The sequence below is a fragment of the Balaenoptera physalus genome (assembly GCF_965194825.1).
Source record: "Balaenoptera physalus genome assembly, chromosome: 19".
NCBI classification, from domain to species: domain Eukaryota; kingdom Metazoa; phylum Chordata; class Mammalia; order Artiodactyla; family Balaenopteridae; genus Balaenoptera; species Balaenoptera physalus.
The window spans coordinates 15,928,012-15,949,363 of record NC_138900.1 but is presented as its reverse complement, the minus strand read 5'-3'; the positions used below and the strand labels follow the sequence as shown (position 1 = coordinate 15,949,363).

The window sequence follows — 21,352 nt, the reverse complement described above, 5'->3', positions numbered from 1 at the left end:
ACCCGGCTTCCGGTTCCCTTTTCTGCCCTCCCCGGCCCAGGTTTGCGATTACTTCCTCGGCTTGGGCTCTCCTTCCTTCCGCGACCTCACCTCGCTCTCAGAGGACCATCACCCGGCTCTTCGGCGTCTGGAAGGACAACCAGCTGCAACCCCTCCACCAAAGGCGTGCGATCATTGCGCCCTGGAATTTCCGGGAGTCTCAGGGCGGGGAGGGTGGTGTCTCTGCAGCTGGTGGGCTCCACGCTCCGCTCTCAAGTCTGGACTTTTTCGGTGTTGGACTACGTTTCCCACAGGCCCCAGAGCCGCCAATGAACTTCGACCTTTGGTTCCCCTTCCGGTGTCGTGGTCGTTATTGAGTTATCCCTGGTGAGTTGAGGTGACCCAGGTTAAGCTGCGGGAGGGGCTGGCGGTGAGGAGGCCTCAAGCTCGCAGAGCGTGGATGGGGTTGTGGAGCCAGGAGCTTGTGTATGCGTGAGCCGCGGACGACCATACTTGCGGGTGCTACTGTTTGTGACGGCGTCGTTGTTGAGTGTTAGTTCGCGCCTGTGCGTGCGTGAGAGCGAGAGAGCGAGGGCTAGAGTGCGTGTGACGGGGCCCTGGGATGGCGTGACTGGTATCTGATTGGGCTGGTGAGACTGTCAGTGGGGGCGGAGCCTACTGTGTGACCATGGTTAACATGGTGGCGACGAGGGTGTCTGACTGACACTGTGACCGAGTGATCCTGTAACATCTCTGTTGTGACTGACTATAAGTGTGCACGAAGTGGAGTTTTAAAATTTTGTTTTCAATGAGCTTGTTGAAGTTTGGAGTTTTGTTTTTTTCAGCTAGGAGTGTGTAAATTTTTTTTGTACGTGTGTGTGTATAAGCTATAACACCATGTCCCCAGTACCCAGCCTCGTACTTTACACAGAGGGGGCATTGGTGAAGTGAGTGTTGCCCATCCAGGTCCAATTGTAGGTTCCATCGTTTCTTGGAATGGGTTTCCCTGGATTCTCTTCTGTCCTCACACCATGTAGCCAGTTGGGTCTAGCTGTAGAGGGATGGCCATGCAGAGTGAAAGTCATGAATTTCACTCCTATAATGAAAGTTCCCAATAGAAAAGTACATACTGAATCCTTGGATTAGCATTTAGGCCTGCACTTACCTTCAAGACAGGCTTCTGGGAAGACATGAGGGGGAGGGCACAGGTGTAGAATCCCTTCGTGGGTTAAACTCCCTTGGATGCATTATGGAGGCCATGTACACCTTTCAGAACTACAGCATTCCCTGAGCTGTGTCCTGTAGAAACTGCTGTGAACTTAGATTCCAGCTCTGGGCATAGGTGATGCTTACCTTTTTCTCTGATACTGGTAAAAGTCAGCATTCTATTTTCACTCTTACTTCCATCCGCTTGTATTTGTGGTGGGTGATGGGTCATGTCTGATGGTGGGCAGTGTGTTCACCACAACTCTTAGCCAGTCCTGAGTCTCACAAGTCCCGTCTTCTTGGTCCTGTAGCTCTGCAAGTTCTGAAGTGGAGAGCATTGCTACTAACTTAATGGCCCATACAAGGTCAGTTCGTGTTTGCTTTTTGTTGTCATACATTTTTGTTTTACAGAGCATAGAATATTTGCTTTCCTTCCTTTAAACTTCCCTACCTAATTGTGACTTATCAATTTTCCTGGTTCTTGTATATAATATCACATCTGCAAATAGTGACAGTTTTGCTTCTTTTCTCATTTGGATGTCTTTTATTTCTTTTTTCTGTTCTCTCTTTTTTTTTAACATGTAATTGCTCTGGCTAAGACTTCTAATACTGTATTGAATAAAAGTGGCAAGAGTGGGTATCCTTGTCTTGTTCCTGATCTTGGAGGAAAAGCTGTCAGCTTTTCACCATTAAGTATGGTATTTGCTGTGGACTTGTTATATATGACCTTTGTTATGCTGAGGTATGTTCCCTCTATATCCAGTTTACTGAGAGTTTTTATCATAAATGGATGTTTAATTTTGTCAAATGCTTTTTATGCATCTATTGAGATGATCATGTGTGTTTTATCCCTCATTTTGTTAATATGATGTATCACATTAATTGTTTTGGGGATGGTGAACCATTCTTGCATCCATGGAATAAATCCCACTTGGTCATGGTGTATGATCCTTTTAATGTATTTTTGAATTCAGTTTGCTAATATTTTGTTGAGAATTTTTGAACCTGGGTATGTATTTCTTCTTTTGTTTCTGCAAAAAGAATTACATAAGTTTGCCACATAAGTGAGACAAAGTCACAGTTTTATCACACTTCTAGGTATGTAGGAATAAGTAGAAAGTGCCAGTGGTCACCATGTGATTTGACATATCTAAGTTTTCAAAGCTTTGGGGATTACATAGATATCAAATAAACAATTACCAGGAGAACAAATCATGAATTAAGACTGCTGATCAGAGATTCATGGTTTTTTAAGAAGTGGTGGTTTCTTTCAGAGGACATAGGAATGATCTGGGAAATCCAGGTATCATACAAGACCTCATTATACAAATTACACTTGAAAGGACAGTTTTATAGAAACAGAAATAAATATGCATGTAACTCTCTGTGTTGGACAGAGGAACAAGATAAAGCCTTTTATGCTCAAATTGTCACATATTAGATAGATTCTAGTTATATGTCTGCAGCTTTGTGTAGAGGGCAAGGAGATATATCCTTTCATTTTTGAGAATCTTTGTGACAAATATTATTGAGGAAAAATTGTAATCTCAAGGCTGGACTCTGAAATGAATTAACATTATAAGAAAGAACAGACCTGAAAATCTCAAATTTCGCTGTAGCACAAAGGTGACGCATAGAGGGAATTTTTAAAAAATAATGAAACAAGGGATGTGAAATATTCTTTACCATTTCATAAATTAGCAGACAGCTTTTATTAGGTATCATTAGGTGCTTTTTATATGGCACTGAAAATGCTTTATGTCTTTTATTTAATTTGATCCAGACAGCAACACTTTGAGGTAGGTCATGTTGTTATTTCCATTTTACTGATGAGGAAATTAAGGCAGTTAAGTAACTTAGTAAAAGGTTACACAATAACAGCCAAAGATAAGATTTGCAAACTGAATTTTGGATGATAGATTTTATGTTCTTTATCATGATAGTACACAACCTCCAATTATTTTAAAAATCTGATTGTTTGATGAGTAATTCATCAAAATTTTTTCCCCCAACATTTAATATGAATCAATGTTATCATTGTTAAATACTGCATAGATATTGCTAACATATAGCTCACCACACTTTAACCTGTTGTCTATCCATAGATATTTAGAATTATCATAAACTACGCTGATGTAGATCATTGTAATAGAATTTTGTCTACTTTTTTATCTGTTACTTAAGGAAAAATTTCCAGAAGTTGCATTTACAGATTAAATATTTATTAAATGCCTGTAATATGCCAATTTTATTCATGTTATTGGTGTGGATATTAGCATTAAAGAGACATAGTTGCTATCCCTTAACTTGTTTATAACTGATCACATAATATAAACTGTGAATAGGACTAAAACTATAGTAGGGTATGATAATGATCATTAAAGAAATTGGATGACATGCATTTGAAGTTGATGAGGAGAGACGTCATGGAGACAAACCCAAGGCTGTTAGGTTTTTACCAACTTACACTAAAGCCATGGATTGTCAGGGTTTACCAAAACCATCCTCAGATTGACGATTTGCTAGGACTCACAAAATCCAGAAAAACTGTTATGCTTGTGTTCATGGTTTATTACAGTCAAAGGATACAGATTAAGATCAGCAAAGAGAAAAGTCCAGGAGAAATTAGATGTGTACTTCCAGTGGAGTCATATAGACAGCACTAAATTCTGCCAGCACCATTTTGTAACAACACATGTGAAGTAGGTCAGGGAAACTCACCTGAGCCTTGATGTCCAGACTCTTTATTGAGAGTGAGTCACACAGTCATGGAGCAACTGTGTGACTAGCTTAGCTGCTTCAGAGGTCAAATTGATACAGTGCATCCCAGGACCCCTGGCCAACAAAAATAGGTGTTTACCATAAATCACATTTATAGCATAAATTATCTGTCTGGCATAGCCCAGATATGCTCTTATCAAGCAGGATATTGTAAGGGCTCAGAGGTTGTCTCCCAGGAGCTGTTCAAGGGCCATTCCTTTCTTTGGAAAGAGCAGAGTTTGGGTACTCCAGATCCACTGAGTTCATTGTTTACTGCACCCATGAGATATCCATGGACATGAATGGATTTAGTTAATAACTTTCATGCTTTAGTAAATTTTGGTAGGTTATAGATTGTTTCTAACTTGCCAGTGAACTACTACCCATGCTCAGATTTCACTCCATAAAGAAGAAATTCTGAACTAAAGAGACAAGAACCAGAGTTAGAACTGTCTTTGTAGTAGGAGGAATATGAGTTCAAAACTCAGCTCTGCCACTTTGTGGGTTTGGTTTTTTTCTTAGACGTAACTTAATGTAAACTATACAAACCATATTCTAAAGCTGGATTGTTTTTAACATTTATGTATATCTATGTAACCATTACACAGCTAAGATATAGCATATTTCCCACACTCCAGGATGCTCCCTTCTGTTTCCTCCCAGTCATTACCAACTTGCCTTTACCCCCAACAAAGGTAACCAATATTCTTTTCACTATTACAATAGATAAGTTTTAACTAATTTGGAAGTTCATATAAATGGAATCGTACATTATGTACTTTTTTTTTTTTTTTTTTTTTGCCGTGCTGTGTGGCATATGGGATCTTAGTTTCCCAACTAGGGATCGAACCTGCACCCCCTGCAGTGGAAGCACAGAGTCTTAACTACTGGACAGCCAGGGAAGTCCCCATTATGTACATTTTTTTCTGCCCTCTTTTGCTCAACCTCATGTTTATGAAAATCATCTGCTGTTTGTTCAGTTTTATTCTTAAGTAATCTTCCACTATAGGAATGTATCTCATTTAATTTTTCCCTGCTTCTGTTGATGGATGTTTGGGTTGTTAACAGTTTCAGGACAGTGTAAAGAAATGCAGCTAAAATAATTCTTTTACATACTTTTTGGACGGAAAAACTCATTTCTATTGGGCATATACACAAGAGTGGAATTGCTAAGTCACAGTATATATGTTTCTTTAGTAGATTGTGTCAAATAGTTGCCCAAAGTAACTGAAATAATTTACACTCAACAACAAGGGGTTTACAGTTGTAACAGGTGAAAAATGCATAAATTAACTTCTACAGTAGGGGTTAACAAGTTTTTTTTCTGTAAAGGACAGATATTAAATATTTTAGGCTTTGTGGATTACACAGTCTCTGTCACACCTACTCAACTCTACCATTGTAGCACATAAACAGGTATAGATGATATGTAGCTTTGTTATATTAATCCTGTTTATCACTTTTCATTCTCTTTATTTGAACCTGTGGATTCAGATTACCATCTGGATTCGTTTCCTTTGCCCAATGCAGCTTTTCTTCTACCTATCTCCTTTGTGTTATTATTGTCAAACATATTACATTTATATATGTTGCAGGCCCAATAATACATGTTATGTGTGTGTATATATATGTATATAATATTTATGTATATGTATACATATATATGAATTACTTCATACAGTTGATTTAAAAAATTTTTTAAATTTATTTTTGGCTGCGCTGGGTCTTTTGTTGCTGCATGCAGGCTTTCTCTAGTTGCAGCGAGCAGGGGCTACTCTTCATTGCAGTGCGCAGGCTTCTCATTGCGGTGGCTTCTCTTGTTGCGGAGCACGGGTTCTAGGTGTGCGGGCTTCAGTAGTTGTGGCTTGCGGGCTCTAGAGCACAGGCTCAGTAGTTGTGGCGTACGGGCTTAGTTGCTCCACGGCATGTGGGATCTTCCCAGACCAGGGCTCAAACCCGTGTCCCCTGCATTGGAAGGCGGATTCTTTACCACTGGACCACCAGGGAAGTCCTGGGAACTTTTCATCCATTATTTATTTGAATATATTAAAATGCACCTTTCCTCTTTTCTGTTACATTTATTACAGGTGTGTGCTTAATGGTGTTAAAAACATTTCTCTGATGCTCTTTTCATTTTTCTTCCTTGTGTTTTCTTCCTTTGTTCTTCAGATTGTATGATCTCTATCACGTTATCTTTAAGTTTTCTAGTACATTTTTTTCTGCCCAGTTCACATCTACAGTTGAGTTACTCTAGTGAAATTTTCATTTAATACTTTTCAACTCCAGAATTTCCATCTAGTGATATTAAATAACTTCTATCTCTTCACTGATTCTTTATTTGATATGACATTGTGATCATACCTTCATTTACTTTAAGCATGGGTTCCTTTGTTTATTGAACATATTTATAATGGCTACTTTGAAGTCTTTGTTAAATCTGGTTGCTTTCTCACAGGCAGTTTCTGTTGTCTGTTTGGTTTTGGCTTTGGTGTTTTTGGTTTATGGGTTATATTTTCCTATTTCTTCACCTGTCTCTTGTTTGTGGAAAGTAGATATTTTAGATAGTTGTTGTAACTTTGGTACTTTTGTCTACTCCTTCTCCCCAGGCTTGTTATTGTTTGTTATTTGCTTTCTTGTTTAGTGACTGGCTGGATTAATGAAGTGAAATCTATCTCCCCCATAGTGTAAATCTCTGATGTTGCTCCTTGGGGTATAGACTTTGCTATTACCGCAGTTACCCTTGGATGACAGTGGTTTTGACAGGGCTGTCTTTGAGTGTCTCTTTACCTGACCACACCAAGCTGTTAGGATCCACTGATTGTGACTGATGGCACTATTGTTTTCAGTAATGCTGTGGGGTTACACTGCTTCACAGACTAATGAAATCAAGTCAATGTCTGAGATTTGTTCTGACAATAGGAAGGGCTCCCCAAGTATCTTTCTCTGATCCTTTCTGACAAACTAACCAGCATACAGTTTAGCATTTATCTCCAATGAATTTTTCAATCTTCTCCCAATAGCCTTTCACCAAAATTTCCACTGTTTTTGTGAATGTCCTTACCCTTGAACTTCTTCACAGTCTGTTGCAAATGAAGGCAGTTCCTTTGGAGAGGGCTCTGGAGGGGATTGGGCAGCAGTCCTAGGTTTCAACTTGCCTCTCGTGGCATGGAACTCCTGCCCTATGAGCCAAGGCAAAGACAGTTGGAACCCCAGTATTCTCAGCAGTGCCACACCCAAGGTACAGCCTACAATTCTTGTGTGGCTACTAGGCAGAAGAAAATTTCCATTCCTTCGTTGCATTTGCCTGAGCAACGGTAGCTGGGGGCAGAATGAGAAATGCTGATGTTCTACTCCCAGGAAGATAGTTATCTGACTGGGAACAGGGCTTGAGTGGTGAGGAAGTTTGTGTCCTTGGCTGTACTAGTTTGCAATGGAATCTTTTTCTCACTAGGATGGGATGGACAAGGAATGGTGCAGGTTAGATTAAGATACTGCAGACTTTCACAGTTCTTAATAAGTTTTAGTAGATTTACAAATGTTTCTTCATTTGCTCTATGTTTTTATATATAATTTTACCAGTTTCAGTGGGGAGCATGTCGGTGGAGCTCCTCATGCTGTCATACCAGAAGTGGAATTCCCTGATCAATTCTTTACAGTTCTAACCATGGACCATGTAAGTTGCTATTCCTCTCTCCTTTGTGAACATTTCATTTGTCTGAATCTTCCCAGAAAGCAGCCCTAAGAGCCTGCCCCACATCCCCATAAAAATCCCCATTTTCACTTTCTAGTGAGAGTTGGAGTCAAACAGCACACTGTACCTCCTATGTGCCTATCTATTCTCCAAATAATGTTCAACATTCCTATGTGTTCAGTGTTTTGTTCAGAGCAGCTATAGGGTAGAAATGGAATCCCTAGATGGAGGCATTTACCAGCCTTTTTCATACTCTTGGGTAGAGAAAAAGAGCAAATGGATCCATTTGATGACATATGGGCAAAGTCTGTACTTCTGAACAGACCTATTTTTCCAGGTAGACTGGATTTGATGTTGACTAGTCTCAGTCAGACATAAATAGTAGATTACTGTAGATTTCAGAATTGGAGGAGATCTTATCCAACTTATGTCTAAATATAATTAAGGCTGATATATTTCCACCAAGCAGACTACTCTGTAGCCACTAAAAAGCATTTAATAAATAATTTTTCATTAGAAGTTATAATTCTTATATATTGTGAAATGGTGATTAACAGTGATGAACTTGGGGTTTTAAGAAATTTTAAAATATTGTTCATATCCCATTTTCTAAGCTAGATATTTTTCCTTTACAGAGGAACGAGGATGTAGAAATTCACTATTATTGATAATTCATTCAGCAGGCATGTAGCATGCAGCGTTCATGTATACACTATTTCTTTTAATTTGTAAACTGATTATTTTGTTTATTTCCAGACGTGCTTATCTAAGAAATCCCATAACATGCAGGAAGATTTCTCTGAATCAAAAGGATTCTTTAAAGATCTGTAGATAGTCTGGTTTGGAAGCATTAATTTCCTTACTTCCCATACCATAGGCTTCTACCCCTGGCCAATGTACTTACTATTAGACCCCTTCCTGTAATGCAATTCTTTTTCTTTTTTTTTTAAATTTATATTATTGAAGTATAGTTGATTTACAATGTTGTGTTAATTTCTGTTGTACAGCAAAGTGATTCAGTTATACAGATATATATTCTTTTTCATATTCTTTTCCATTATGGTTTATTACAGGATATTGAATATAGTTCCCTGTGCTATACAGTAGTCCCTTGTTGTTTATCCATTCTATATATAATAGTTTAATTCAATTCTTTATTTCTTACCTTTTACTCAAAAATGTTTCCTTCAATTTTACTTATAATATGTGGTTTGTTGTTTCAGGAATTGGTGACATTCAGGGATGTGGTCATCAGCTTCTCTGAGGAGGAATGGGAGTATCTGGATTCTGCTCAGAGGGACTTGTACTGGGATGTGATGATGGAAAATTACAGCAACTTGGTCTCACTGGGTAAATTTAGCTGTTTACATAATTTAGAATATGTTCTATAGAATATCAGTTGACATTCAGTGAACTCAAAGCTATCTTTTAAGAAACTAGATGAATTTCTTCTCCCAGTTTCCAAAGGCATGGATTGAGCATGGTGTTGGAGATGACATCTCCATTAAGCATCTTCCTCATTCTTCATGTAATTTCTATGAAGTCCCTTCTCAGTCTCTTATAATTTCTACCTTCATTTATTTTTGGCTGTGTTGGGTCTTTGTTGCTGCGTGTAGGCTTTCTCTAGTTGCGGTGAGTGGGAACTACTTTTCAGTGCAGTGCGCATGCTTCCCATTGCTGTGGCTTCTTTTATTGCGGAGCACGGGCTCTAGGCACGCAGGCTTCAGTAGTTGTGGCACGAGGGCTCAGTAGTTGTGGCTCACAGGCTGTAGAGCGCAGGCTCAGTAGTTGTGGCACATGGTTTTAGTTGCTCCGTGGCATGTGGGATCTTCCCAGAACAGGGCTCGAACCCGTGTCTCCTGCATTGGCAGGTGGATTCTTAACCACTGTGCCACTAGGGAAGTCCTTGGATTTGACTTCTAGGATACATACACTGTATCCTTTGAGATATCTATTATATTGTGTTTGAGCCCAGAATTGCTAAAATTTCTTTATTACTTTCTTACCCACCTTCTGGGAAAACAGCTAAGATACTGTGTCCTGAGTTGTTATGATTATTAAAAGAATTTGTATAATTTATATTGTTACATTGGCAAATAGAAGTCATATTCATTGCCTGACACAAGTGTTGTCTTATACCTGCTATGGGGTTAAAGAACTTTGCATTTAACGTTAAGTCAGTATTCCAGCAAGGACCTTTTAATGTTTTAGAAAGCTCCTTGTTTTCCTCTCAGCTCACATAGTTCTTGCCTTGTACCAGGCCCTGATTTAAGCCCTTTTAATATACTGAGTTATTTAATTCTACAACCCTATGGCATAAATACTACTTGCATTATTGTTCTTTGAAGAGATTGCTAAGACAAAGAGTATTTAGGCTACCCCTCCAGGGTTACATAGCTAGTGTCAGAAGCAGGTTTTCTTACCCAAGCAGTCTGGCACCACAGTTGATATTCTTAGCTGTTACAACATACTGCCTCTCAAGGCAAAGAGATAGCATGGGTTTAAATAAAAGAAGACACTTCTTTACCTATCTGGTAAAGTATTTATACAGCTAGCCATGAACAATCAAAGACTATGATAGGCTAAAATATACTAAACCAATGAAAATCAACAAATCCATAATGATACATAAATAAGAGGTCAGAAAATTTATACTCTCTTTATACTTTGTAATTCTATGGTCACTCTAAGGTGAATGTTCTTTCAATCTTCTCATATTTCTCTTCTCTGAAGTCTTTCATTTCAACCTCATTTATTAAAAACTTAACCAATTCTCAAAAGTGTTTTTTAGAATTGGTTCTGATTCTTATATATTTCTGTATATTATGTTACATTTCTTTGTTGTAAGCAGGGTGTTCCATTTCTAAGCCAGTTTTGACTACCTTATTAGTGGAAGGGAAGTTGCCCTGGAGGGTTACAAGGGATGTGACAAGTAAACAGGGCTATGTGAGTGAGGACTTGATGAAGCAAGGAAAGCGATCACCAGAGTAAAAAGCCCAGCCTGTCCAAGAGGAGGTTGGCCCCTGTGATGTTTTGGGGAAACTCCCTTTAAACCCCTATGGGAAAAAAGTCTGATACTTGGGGAAGAAAATTAAGATCTTTCCCAATTCGACCAACATTTCCTCTAGTTCCTCTTGTATTTAGACTTACATAAATGTCTTCACTGACAAAAAAATCTTGGTCATTTATATAATCAACACTTAATCAGTGTCTACAGTAAGATAGATATTGTGTTAGCCCTATAAGTACAATGGTAAGAAAGACCAATACAGATCTTAATGTCATGGAACTAACATACTAGTAAGTGAGATATATAATAAATAGGTAAATAGATGATTAGAAGATATATCATGGATAGTGATATATGCTATGAAGAAAAGTAAGCAAAATAAAGGGATGAAGAATGATGGAACTAATTCATATATTATGGTCAGAAAGGGATCTCTGTGGTCCTATTTTAGCATTCTATGAATATACAGTTCCTCATCAACAATTCACTTAATGCTTTTTACAGTTGAAAACCTTCATTTAAATCAGTGTTGTACTAAGTCCAACATTCTTTCTAATACATTTAATTAGTTACCCTCATGCTACTTGATAAACTTGAAATCTAATGGAAAAGGCAGCAAGTGTTTGATTATACTCTTTATATGATTGTAACTAATTAGCCACCTCAAATGGTGCACTTGAAAATTTCTGACCTCTTATTTATGTATCATTATGGATTTGTTGATTTTCATTGGTTTAGTATACTTTAGCCCATCACAGTCTTTGATTATTGATGCCTAGCTGTATAAATACTAATTCCTTATGGATTTTTGTGTACCTTTGACTTGATTCTTTATTCTTTGAATTTACTAATGCTTTCTGAAGCTTTCCCAGGCTCACTCTATACCCTCCCTATCCCAGACCATACACCTGAATTGGTTAAAAGTGAGTTCTTCTGGTCTTCCATGTTTTATGTGTTTTGTTCCTTTTTAAAAAATTAATACTAGCTATAAATTTTTAGTTGTTTAGTTAATGTTTTAGTACACAAAGTACTTTTCACCCTCTTTTGATTCTTGTATTGTCAAAATGGTGGTCTCCTTCGATGATTTCTGTGTCTTTTTGTTATGATTCATTAATATTATAAAACATTCTTGCTTCTGTCACAACAGTCAAGGGCACATCTTCTACCTTCCCTGCTCCAGGTCATGACTCAGATATTTACTTTAGGAGCCCTGGTTCATTACCTGGTTTATTGCCACAACCTGGGCAATAGGCATGCTTATGATTTTTTGTTTCATGGGAGGTAAGTCTTTGACAATTTTATCTCTTTCTAGCAAATTGTTCTTTTTTCAACTTTTATGGCTTCTGGGGTTTTCAGTATTTATTTACCTAGAAAATAATTCATAAGTCAACATTTTCAAATTGATTGGCATACGAGTCTTATAACATTTAAAAAATACCCTCTGTGATGGTTCTTTCACTTGTCATTTACTTTTTTTTTAAAATAGATCTTTATTGGAGTATAATTGCTTCACGATACTGTGTTAGTTTCTGTTGTACACCAAAGTGAATCAGCCATATGCATACATGTGTCCCCATATTCCCTCCCTCTTGAGCCTCCCTCCCATCCTCCCTATCCCACCCCTCTAGGTCATCGCAAAGCACAGAGCTGATCTCTCTGTGCTATGCTGCTGCTTCCCACTAGCTAACTACTTTACATTCTGTGGTGTATATATGTCGATGCTACTCTCTCACTTTGCCCCAGCTTCCCCCTCCCACCCCGTGTCCTCAAGTCCATTCTCTATGTCTCCATCTTTATTCCTGCCCTGCAACTAGGTTCATCAATACCTTTTTTTTTTTTTTTTAGATTCCATGTATATGTGTTAGAATACGGTATTTGTTTTTCTCTCTCTGACTTACTTCACTCTGTATGACAGACTCTAGGTCCATCCACCTCACTACAAATAACTCAATTTCGTTTCTTTTTATGGCTGAGTAATATTCCATTGTATATATGTGCCACATCTTCTTTATCCATTCGTCTGTCGATGGACATTTAGGTTGGTTCCATGTCCTGGCTATTGTAAATAGTGCTGCAATGAACGTTGTGGTACATGTCTCTTTTTGAATTATGCTTTTCTCAGGGTATATGCCTAGTAGTGGGATTGCTGGGTCATATGGTAGTTCTATTTTTAGTTTTTTAAGGAACCTCCATACTGTTTTCCATAGTGGTTGTTTCAATTTACATTCCCACCAACAGTGCAGGAGGGTTCTCTTTTCACCAAACCCTTTCCAGCATTTATTGTTTCTAGATTGTTTGAGAATAGCCATTCTGACTGGCATGAGGTGATACCTCATTGTAGTTTTTTTTTTTTTTTTTTTTTAAAGCAATCCCTCCAGGACATTCTTTTTTTTTTTTATTAATTAATTAATTTTTTTTGGCTGTGTTGGGTCTTCGTTTCTGTGCGAGGGCTTTCTCTAGTTGCGGCAAGCGGGGGCCACTCTTCATCGCGGTGCGCGGGCCTCTCACTATCGCGGCCTCTCTTGTTGTGGAGCACGGGCTCCAGACACGCAGGCTCAGTAATTGTGGCTCACGGGCCCAGTTGCTCCATGGCACATGGGATCTTCCCAGACCAGGGCTCGAACCCACGTTCCCTGCATTGGCAGGCAGGCTCTCAACCACTGCGCCACCAGGGAAGCCCTCATTGTAGTTTTGATTTGCATTTCTCTAATAATTAGTGATGTTGAGCAGCTTTTCATGTGCCTCTTGGCCATCTCTATGTCTTCCTTGGTGAAATGTCTATTCAGGTCTTCCATCCATTTTTTAATTGGATTGTTTGTTTTTTTGATATTGAGTTCTGTGAGCTGTTTGTATATTTTGGAGATTAATCCTTTGTCTGTTGTTTCATTTGCAAATAGTTTCTCCTATTCTGAGGGTTGTCTTTGTGTCTTGTTTATGGTTTCCTTTGCTGTGCAAAAGCTTTTAAGTTTAATTAAGTCCCATTTGTTTATTTTTGTTTTTATTTCAGTTACTCTAGGAGGTGAGACAAAAAAGATCTTCCTGTGGTTTGTGTCAAAGAGTGTTTTTTGTATGTTTTCCTCTAAGAGTTTTATAGTGTCTGGTCTTACATTTAGGTCTTTAATCCATTTGGAGTTTATTTTTGTGTATGGTGTTAGGGAGTGTTCTAATTTCATTCTTTTACATGTAGCTGTCCAGTTTTCCCAGCACCACTTATTGAAGAGGCTCTCCTTTCTCCATTGTATGTTCTTGCCTCCCTTGTTGTAAATTAGATGACAGTATGTGCGTGGGTTTATCTCTGGGCATTCTATCCTGTTCCATTGATCTATTTTTCTGTTTTTGTGCCAGTACCATACTGTCTTGATTACTGTAGCTTTGTGGTATAGTTTGAAGTCGGGGAGCCTGATTCCTCCAGCTCTGTTTTTCTTTCTCAAGATTGCTTTGGCTATTCGGGTCTTTTGTGTTTCCATACGAATTGTAAAATTTTTTGTTCTTATTCTGTGAGGAATACCACTAGGAGTTTGATGGGGATTGCATTGAATCTGTAGATTGCTTTGGGTAGTATAGTCATTTTCACAGTATTGATTCTTCCAGTCCAAGAATATGGTATATTTCTCCAACTGTTTATGTCATCTTTGATTTCTTTCACTTTTTATATTTGTTGATTATATTCTTTATATGTTCTCTAACTCATCACATTCTGATTCTATATTTATTGAATTCTCCTCTCAACTTTTCTTTAGGTCACTTTGTTCTTTTCTGTCTTCTTGAGTGGAATGTATACAATGGTTTTCATTCTTTCATTTTTATCAATATAAGTGTTTAAATCCTTACTTTCTATGTGACTAATATTGAGTTTCATAGATTTTTAATGTGCAATATTTTCAACGACACCATTCCCTGAAAGTTTTGTAATTTCAGTTACATTTCCACAATAACTAAACAGTTATTTGATAGAAAGTTTCTTCATTTCTAAGTGGAAGTACTTTTAGTTTACTGATACTGGAATTCATTTATGATTTTATTGTTTCAGTCAAATAATGGTGTTTGCATTATTTCACCTTAATTATACATAATTCAGTCACAGGAAATTATTTTTGCCTTTTATCATGCAATGTATATCAGTCACTTTGGATTTTCCTTAGGTTGTTCCCTCATCTGATTGCCAATCTCCAGCTAGGTCCAAGAGATCTTTTGTTACAAAGTGCCTTACACTCTTGCCCACCTCCACCACCTTTTACATACCATTCTGTTACCAAATTCTCCTTTTCAGCCACAGGTTTACTCAGAATTGCATAAGCTTTAAAATATGGGAAATACCTATTATAATATCTAAAACATTCTGATACGTTTTTAGGCAATATAGCAGTGGTTAGCTTTGAGAATAGGAAAATGGAAAGGAATACCTGGGAAAGAGCATAAAGGAAAACATTTAAATATAGACTAGGATTTCAGGAGGATAGATGAATAATAGTGAAAATGTTACTGAAGAGAGGTAAATAAAACACCATCTTTATTGGGATGAAGAAACTCATGGTTTTGCATAGGAGGAAATTAACAGCAGTGATGGAGACAGTATGCATAGGTGGAGAGGCAATTGGAAAACAATCATTTATAAACACTATTATATATATGAATGTATCTTACTATATTATAAATTTCATGTATATAAATTTATATATATAAAATCACTGTAGTGTAGTGTGAGGTTTTAAAGGTATGGAGATTCTTATAGTTATATAATTATTTTGATAATTGTGTTCTCCAGTGACTTATTTTTGTAATATTGGCTTTTATTCTCACATTGCTTTCAACCAGTGATTTGCTTTTCCTGTAATTGTAAACTACTATGACCTTGGGGCTTGCTATTCAGTGGCACATAGAAGAATGATTTTATTTTTCCTTTTGGAGTTTAATAAGGAAATAAACAGTATGATAACAGAGAAAATTACAGATTACACAATTGAAAAAATGGGTATGAGGGCAAGGAACTAGATATTGGAATAGAGACATAGATATGAACTTACTTAGAGTCAGCTAGTACATCATTTCAGAGGGTGGTAACTTTTAGACCCGGACAACGAAAAGGAGGTAGTATATAAGGATTCCATTTCTGAGAAATGAAATATCTTGTGGGTATCTCTAAATGATAGGAAATGTGGTTTGATGCAGAAGGTGAAAATGATTAGGGGATAATGGATTAAAATGTTGTTTTACAAGCAGCACCCTGTTATCGATGGTAAAGTATTGGGATTATATTGTAAAAGAAAAAAAGAAAACTATCAGAAAACTGTTAGTATGTATCAATAATCAAATTTTGATCTGTATTTGCAGTATCTCTACAAGATACTGATGACAAAATCCACATCTATAGGTGTTGATTCAGTCTATCTGGATTAGTTCATGAACATCAGTACTTGACAAGCTTACTAGGTGATGATCAACACCAAAATTTCAGACCCACTGACTTAATCCATTTCTCTTAGCACAAACCTCACAACCTTATGTTATACTCTTATCATTCTCTGAGTTCTCTTTACCTTTCCTCAAACTTCATAACAGTATTTTAATCATTCACTTATACTGTGAATTATTTTCAGTTTTTCTCCTGTGCACTTCATAACTATTTTATCTTCGTGACACCTGAAAAAAGAAATTGTTTTTTCCCTTTCTTTCAGACTTGGAATCCAAGTATGACAAAAAGACTTTATCTACAGAGAAGGACATTATTGAAAAAAATGATTCTCAGTGGGAAGTAATAGAAAGTAGTAAATTAGTTGGCCTTGAGAACTCCATTGTCAGAAATGATTGGCAAAGCAAAAGGAAGATTGAAGTACAAAGACCTGAAGTGGGATATTTCAGTCAAATGAAAATCATCTCTGAAAAAGTGCCCAATTACAAAAATCATAAATTTCTTACATTACATCAGAGAATTCATGATAGTGAGAAGCCCTGTAAGGAATATGGGAAGGTCCTTAGTTGTGACTTAAACTTTGATGAAAATGAGAAAATATATACTAGTGAGAAAACCTCTGAATGTAGTAGATATTGGAAAACCTTTGGAGTAGATGACCCACATACCCTACAACTGAATATTCATACTGGTGTGAAACCTTGTAAATGTATGGAATGTGGGAATGCATTTAGTTTTTATGAAGACCGTAGTGTACACTGTGATGATCAGAAGTGCTATAAATGTAAGCAATATGGAAGGATTTTTAGAAGAATTGAAAAAATCACTCCACTTCAAAGAATTCATGATGGTGAGAAACCCTATGAATGCACTTTCTGTAGGAAATCGTTTAGAGTGCATGCACAACTTACTAGACATCAGAAAATCCATACTGATGAGAAACCTTACAAATGTATGGAATGTGGCAAGGACTTTAGATTTCATTCACAACTGACTGAACATCAGAGAATTCATACTGGTGAGAAGCCATACAAATGTATACAATGTGAGAAGGTCTTTAGAATTAGTTCACAGCTTACTGAACATCAGAGAATTCATACTGGTGAGAAACCTTATGCATGTAAAGAATGTGGGAAGACTTTTGGAGTCTGTCGAGAACTTGCTCGACATCAGAGAATTCATAGTGGTAAGAAACCCTATGAATGCAAAGCATGTGGAAAGGTCTTTAGAAACAGTTCATCCCTGACTAGACATCAGAGAATTCATACTGGTGAGAAACCATATAAATGTAAGGAATGTGGGAAAGCTTTTGGAGTAGGTAGTGAACTTACTCGACATCAGAGAATTCACAGTGGTCAGAAACCTTATGAATGTAAAGTGTGTGGAAAGTTCTTTAGACTTACTTCAGCCCTTATTCAACATCAGAGAATTCATAGTGGTGAGAAACCTTATGAATGTAAGGTATGTGGGAAGGCCTTTAGACACAGTTCGGCCCTTACTGAACATCAGAGAATTCATACTGGAGAGAAACCTTATGAATGCAAGGCATGTGGGAAGGCCTTTAGACATAGTTCATCCTTTACAAAACATCAGAGAATTCATAATAGTAAGAAACCCTATGAATGTAAGGAATGTGGGAATGCCTTTAGAGTGGGCAGGCAACTTACTTGATATTGAACAAGTTGTACTGGTGAGAAGACTTTTGAATGAAAGACATATATAAAGCCCATTTGTTTCTGAGTTTCATTGGAAAAATCTGTGTATTTAAGTAGAAGTTATCGCAGAGATTCTACCTCTTAAATCTATTTCCAGACTTTATGGCCACTCTAAAACTAGAATTATTCATTCATAAGTGATATATACTTTCAGCTTTGTTCAATATCACCAAATATTTCTCCTTTTTATATCAATTAACGTTCTGAATATCTGTTTATGTAGGATGATGCCTATCAATCCATTTCTTAAATGCATGGGAAATGTATTTCCCTAATTATTAATTATTTGAGTTATTTTCATATGAGTTTCTTGTCCAGGGATGTTTTGCTTACAGTTACTTTTGGTGTTTGTGTTTTTGTTCTTTTGCCTATTTATCGTTTTTGGCTTAGTGATTTGTAATATTGCTCAAATATATCTTTTGCATTCTAATTTTTTGCTTGTTTTATATGGCATACTTATCTTCTCCAGAGAGTTAGAACCCCCAGATACTATGTGGTTTTAAAGTTTTGTGGTCCTGCAAGGTGTTTGTGTAGATTTGTTTTGTTTTGTTTTCTCTTGATTTTGTTCTAATGGTAGATGTTTTAACTTTTCCATTGTCATCAAATGTTTGAATTCTTTTTGAATTTCTATTTTGTTTTGACACAACAGATTTCCCTAAATACCTTTTGCAACACAATTCCTTTAAGGAGGCTTTTCACCTCTAGGCAGTACCAGTCGGCATCCAAATGAAATGAGCATTTTAAATATTTCATAAAATATTCTAACCCAATCTTATCAGTCTCTTAAATTTGTTAGGCAGCTTTAAAAGTAGGAGAAAATCTACAGCTATTGCAATGATTATAAACTGGTCACTAAAATTAAGAGGGTTTACAACGCTGCTATTACCATGGCTTCAATTGGGTTTTGTATCTATTTATAATTTTCCTTTTTATTCCGTTCAGTGTTGTCTTACTGTGTTTTGGCAGTTGGAAAATCAGTAGACCTTTGATTTTAGCAATCTTCCCTGACTCAGGAAAAACAAAGAGACAACAAAAAAAAATGAGACAGTTAATAAGGTTGCAAATCTTAGCTACTCATCACCTCTTTCTTACGACCGTTGACCTGGTTATATAATCAAAGTGATCAAAAGCCACTGGTTATTAATTTTTATAAGAAGATTTACCAATTATATTTACATACATTTACATCACTGTCATTCATTAGATTTTAATTTTTGAGATTGGTGTCTTGCCCAGTTTTGCATGATCAGCAGTAGTAAGTAAGGTGTTTTCTCATTGGGTATACTGAGGTATGTTTTCTTTACATATTCCTTATTAGTAATTTATTTAAGTTAGCAGTTATTAAAAGTATGTAACTGATAGATCATTCATGTCCTACAGAGTAAAAGAATGGGTCTCTGTTGTTATCCTTTTTATTAGGATACTTGCTGTTTCATATCTTTGAAATAGTTCAATTGTATTATAATTATTAATGTTGTTATTAATAGCTCACTCTACTTACTGAGCTGTCATGTGACCACACTGCTGATTTGCTCTTCTATCCTACTCTACCTGGTTATTCTGAGTTACCATCAATGCTGATTAATTTCCCTCATCTTGCGTAGTACTCCAGAGCTACTTGCCCTACACTTCTTTGTGTGTTTTTAATATTTTTTGCTTGCTCGAACAAATTAAAACAATGAGCTATCTAAACCTTATATATGGACTTAAAATTAATGACAGAAATAAAATAACCATGTGGCTTGACACTTATTTTTTGAATCATTAATGAATAAATGAAAAAAAATACAACACATCCTCAACACATCCACAACATTTTTCTTTGAATTTTGTTATGAACTCCTGTCATTTCACAGACTGCTAATCTGATAAACCAAAATGTAACTTTTGGTACTTTTTCTTGGTGCTCAAATTGATAAAATTTATTCCTTTCCATTTTCATTTGCTCCTTTATCCTTTCCACATTTTCCCTAGACTACTTGGAAGCTTTGGGTTCTTTCCCCAAATACAAGGGGATGTTCCAGACCTATCCTGTTTATTGCTGTCCTGACCATAAAATTAGCTACTGCAAAGAAGGGATTCTGGTTCAATTTAATGGTGAAGAATTCTAATTAATAAATTTAAAGGGAATGAGGGAAATAGGAAATCACCATAATAATAGTGGTAATTATATACAAAATCCATTGATGGATGGTAAGAGTTGAAGGTGAAAGTATAAGGAAAAAATGGGATATTAGAATTGTCTCAAAGTGTCTCTCCCAAGTATTTAATTACAAAGATAAGACATTGCACACACCCCTTTAACCAAATAATCACCAACAGTGAGACATTGGCATCAAGGTGATGCACTAAGAAGGGCAAACGCTTGGGTAGTATTCTCACCAAAACATGCATAACTATTTTCTAATAATGAGGGAACTGCAGGCAAACCCAAAATGAATACCCTTTTGTAAAATAACTTGCCCAATACTCCAAAAGTTCATAACTTTTCTAGGTCATAAAAGGCAAGGGAACTAAATACAATGCTGGATTGTGGATTCAATTTTTGGAACATTAGCAGAGAAAATTTGATGAAATTCAATCAAACCTGTCATTAGATAGTATTGTTCCCAATGTTAATGTCCTGGTTTTGATCATTATACTACAGTAGTGTAAAATGTTAGTATTAGGCAAACCGGGAGAAGGGCATACGGAAGCTCTGTAGTCCTCTTGCAATTCTTTTTTTTTTTTTTTCTTGCAATTCTTAAGAATAGAATTTTTTTTTTTAATACTCTGTTTCCAGTCAAAATGGGAATAATAGAGGCAGGATTTACCTTCCTACCTAAAATAACAAAACGCTAGATAAAATATGAGAAATAAAGGTTTTCAGACATTGGACACCAGGCAACACAATGGTAATGCCTAAGAAAGTATAAACAAATGTGATCCATACACTTGACCCAGCTTACTGCCTAGAGAGCATTTCCACATCTCAGCACTGTGAGGGGGAATACAAGGGGAGCTTTGTAATCTCCCTAAGTAGACAAGATGGAGCTGAGAGTCCAGGGAGGCAGTGATGGCTAGAGTCTGCAGGGCAGAGTATTGAGCCAAGTTCTAATCAGTGCATGGGATCAAGGAAACCACGTGAGGACAGCAAAAGAAATGCTTAAGAGCACAGGTAATCCTTGGAGCTCACACAGAGCCAGGGATAGTTTGTGTCCCCATCAGCAAGAGTGGTAAACCTCATAATTTATAGGGCACTGGTTAGATTACTCAAAAAGCTATTGCCTGAGTAGAGGCGAGTTAGCACTAGATTAAGGCTTTCCTAGTCCCACCTAGCAGAGCTTAAAGCAAATCTTGAACAAATTGTTTCCAGGTAACATAAGTATATTACAGAACAAAGTTTGAGTATATTTATAGAAATGCAAAAATACCAAGCACATTGAAGGTAACTTTCATAATGTCTATAGTAAAGAAATTTTACCAGAAGTGTAAATAAGCAGGCATACATGACTATAATGTGAAAAATCAATAGAAACACAACCAGAACTAGAAATGACAAAAATAGACTTTGTATTTGATAATAGATACTGACAATACAA

At 36.8% G+C, this 21,352-nt stretch overlaps 1 protein-coding gene across 1 annotated transcript; it reads left to right on the top strand.

Moving 5' to 3' along the window:
* Positions 1-375: 375 nt before the first annotated feature.
* Positions 376-19,523, top strand: ZNF529 (zinc finger protein 529). The gene is made up of 5 exons (XM_082439449.1): positions 376-465; positions 1,497-1,550; positions 7,525-7,618; positions 8,860-8,986; positions 16,322-19,523. Exons 1-5 carry the CDS (start codon positions 440-442, stop codon positions 17,725-17,727), a joined length of 1,707 nt encoding a protein of 568 aa, XP_082295575.1. The 5' UTR covers positions 376-439; the 3' UTR covers positions 17,728-19,523.
* Positions 19,524-21,352: the final 1,829 nt, after the last annotated feature.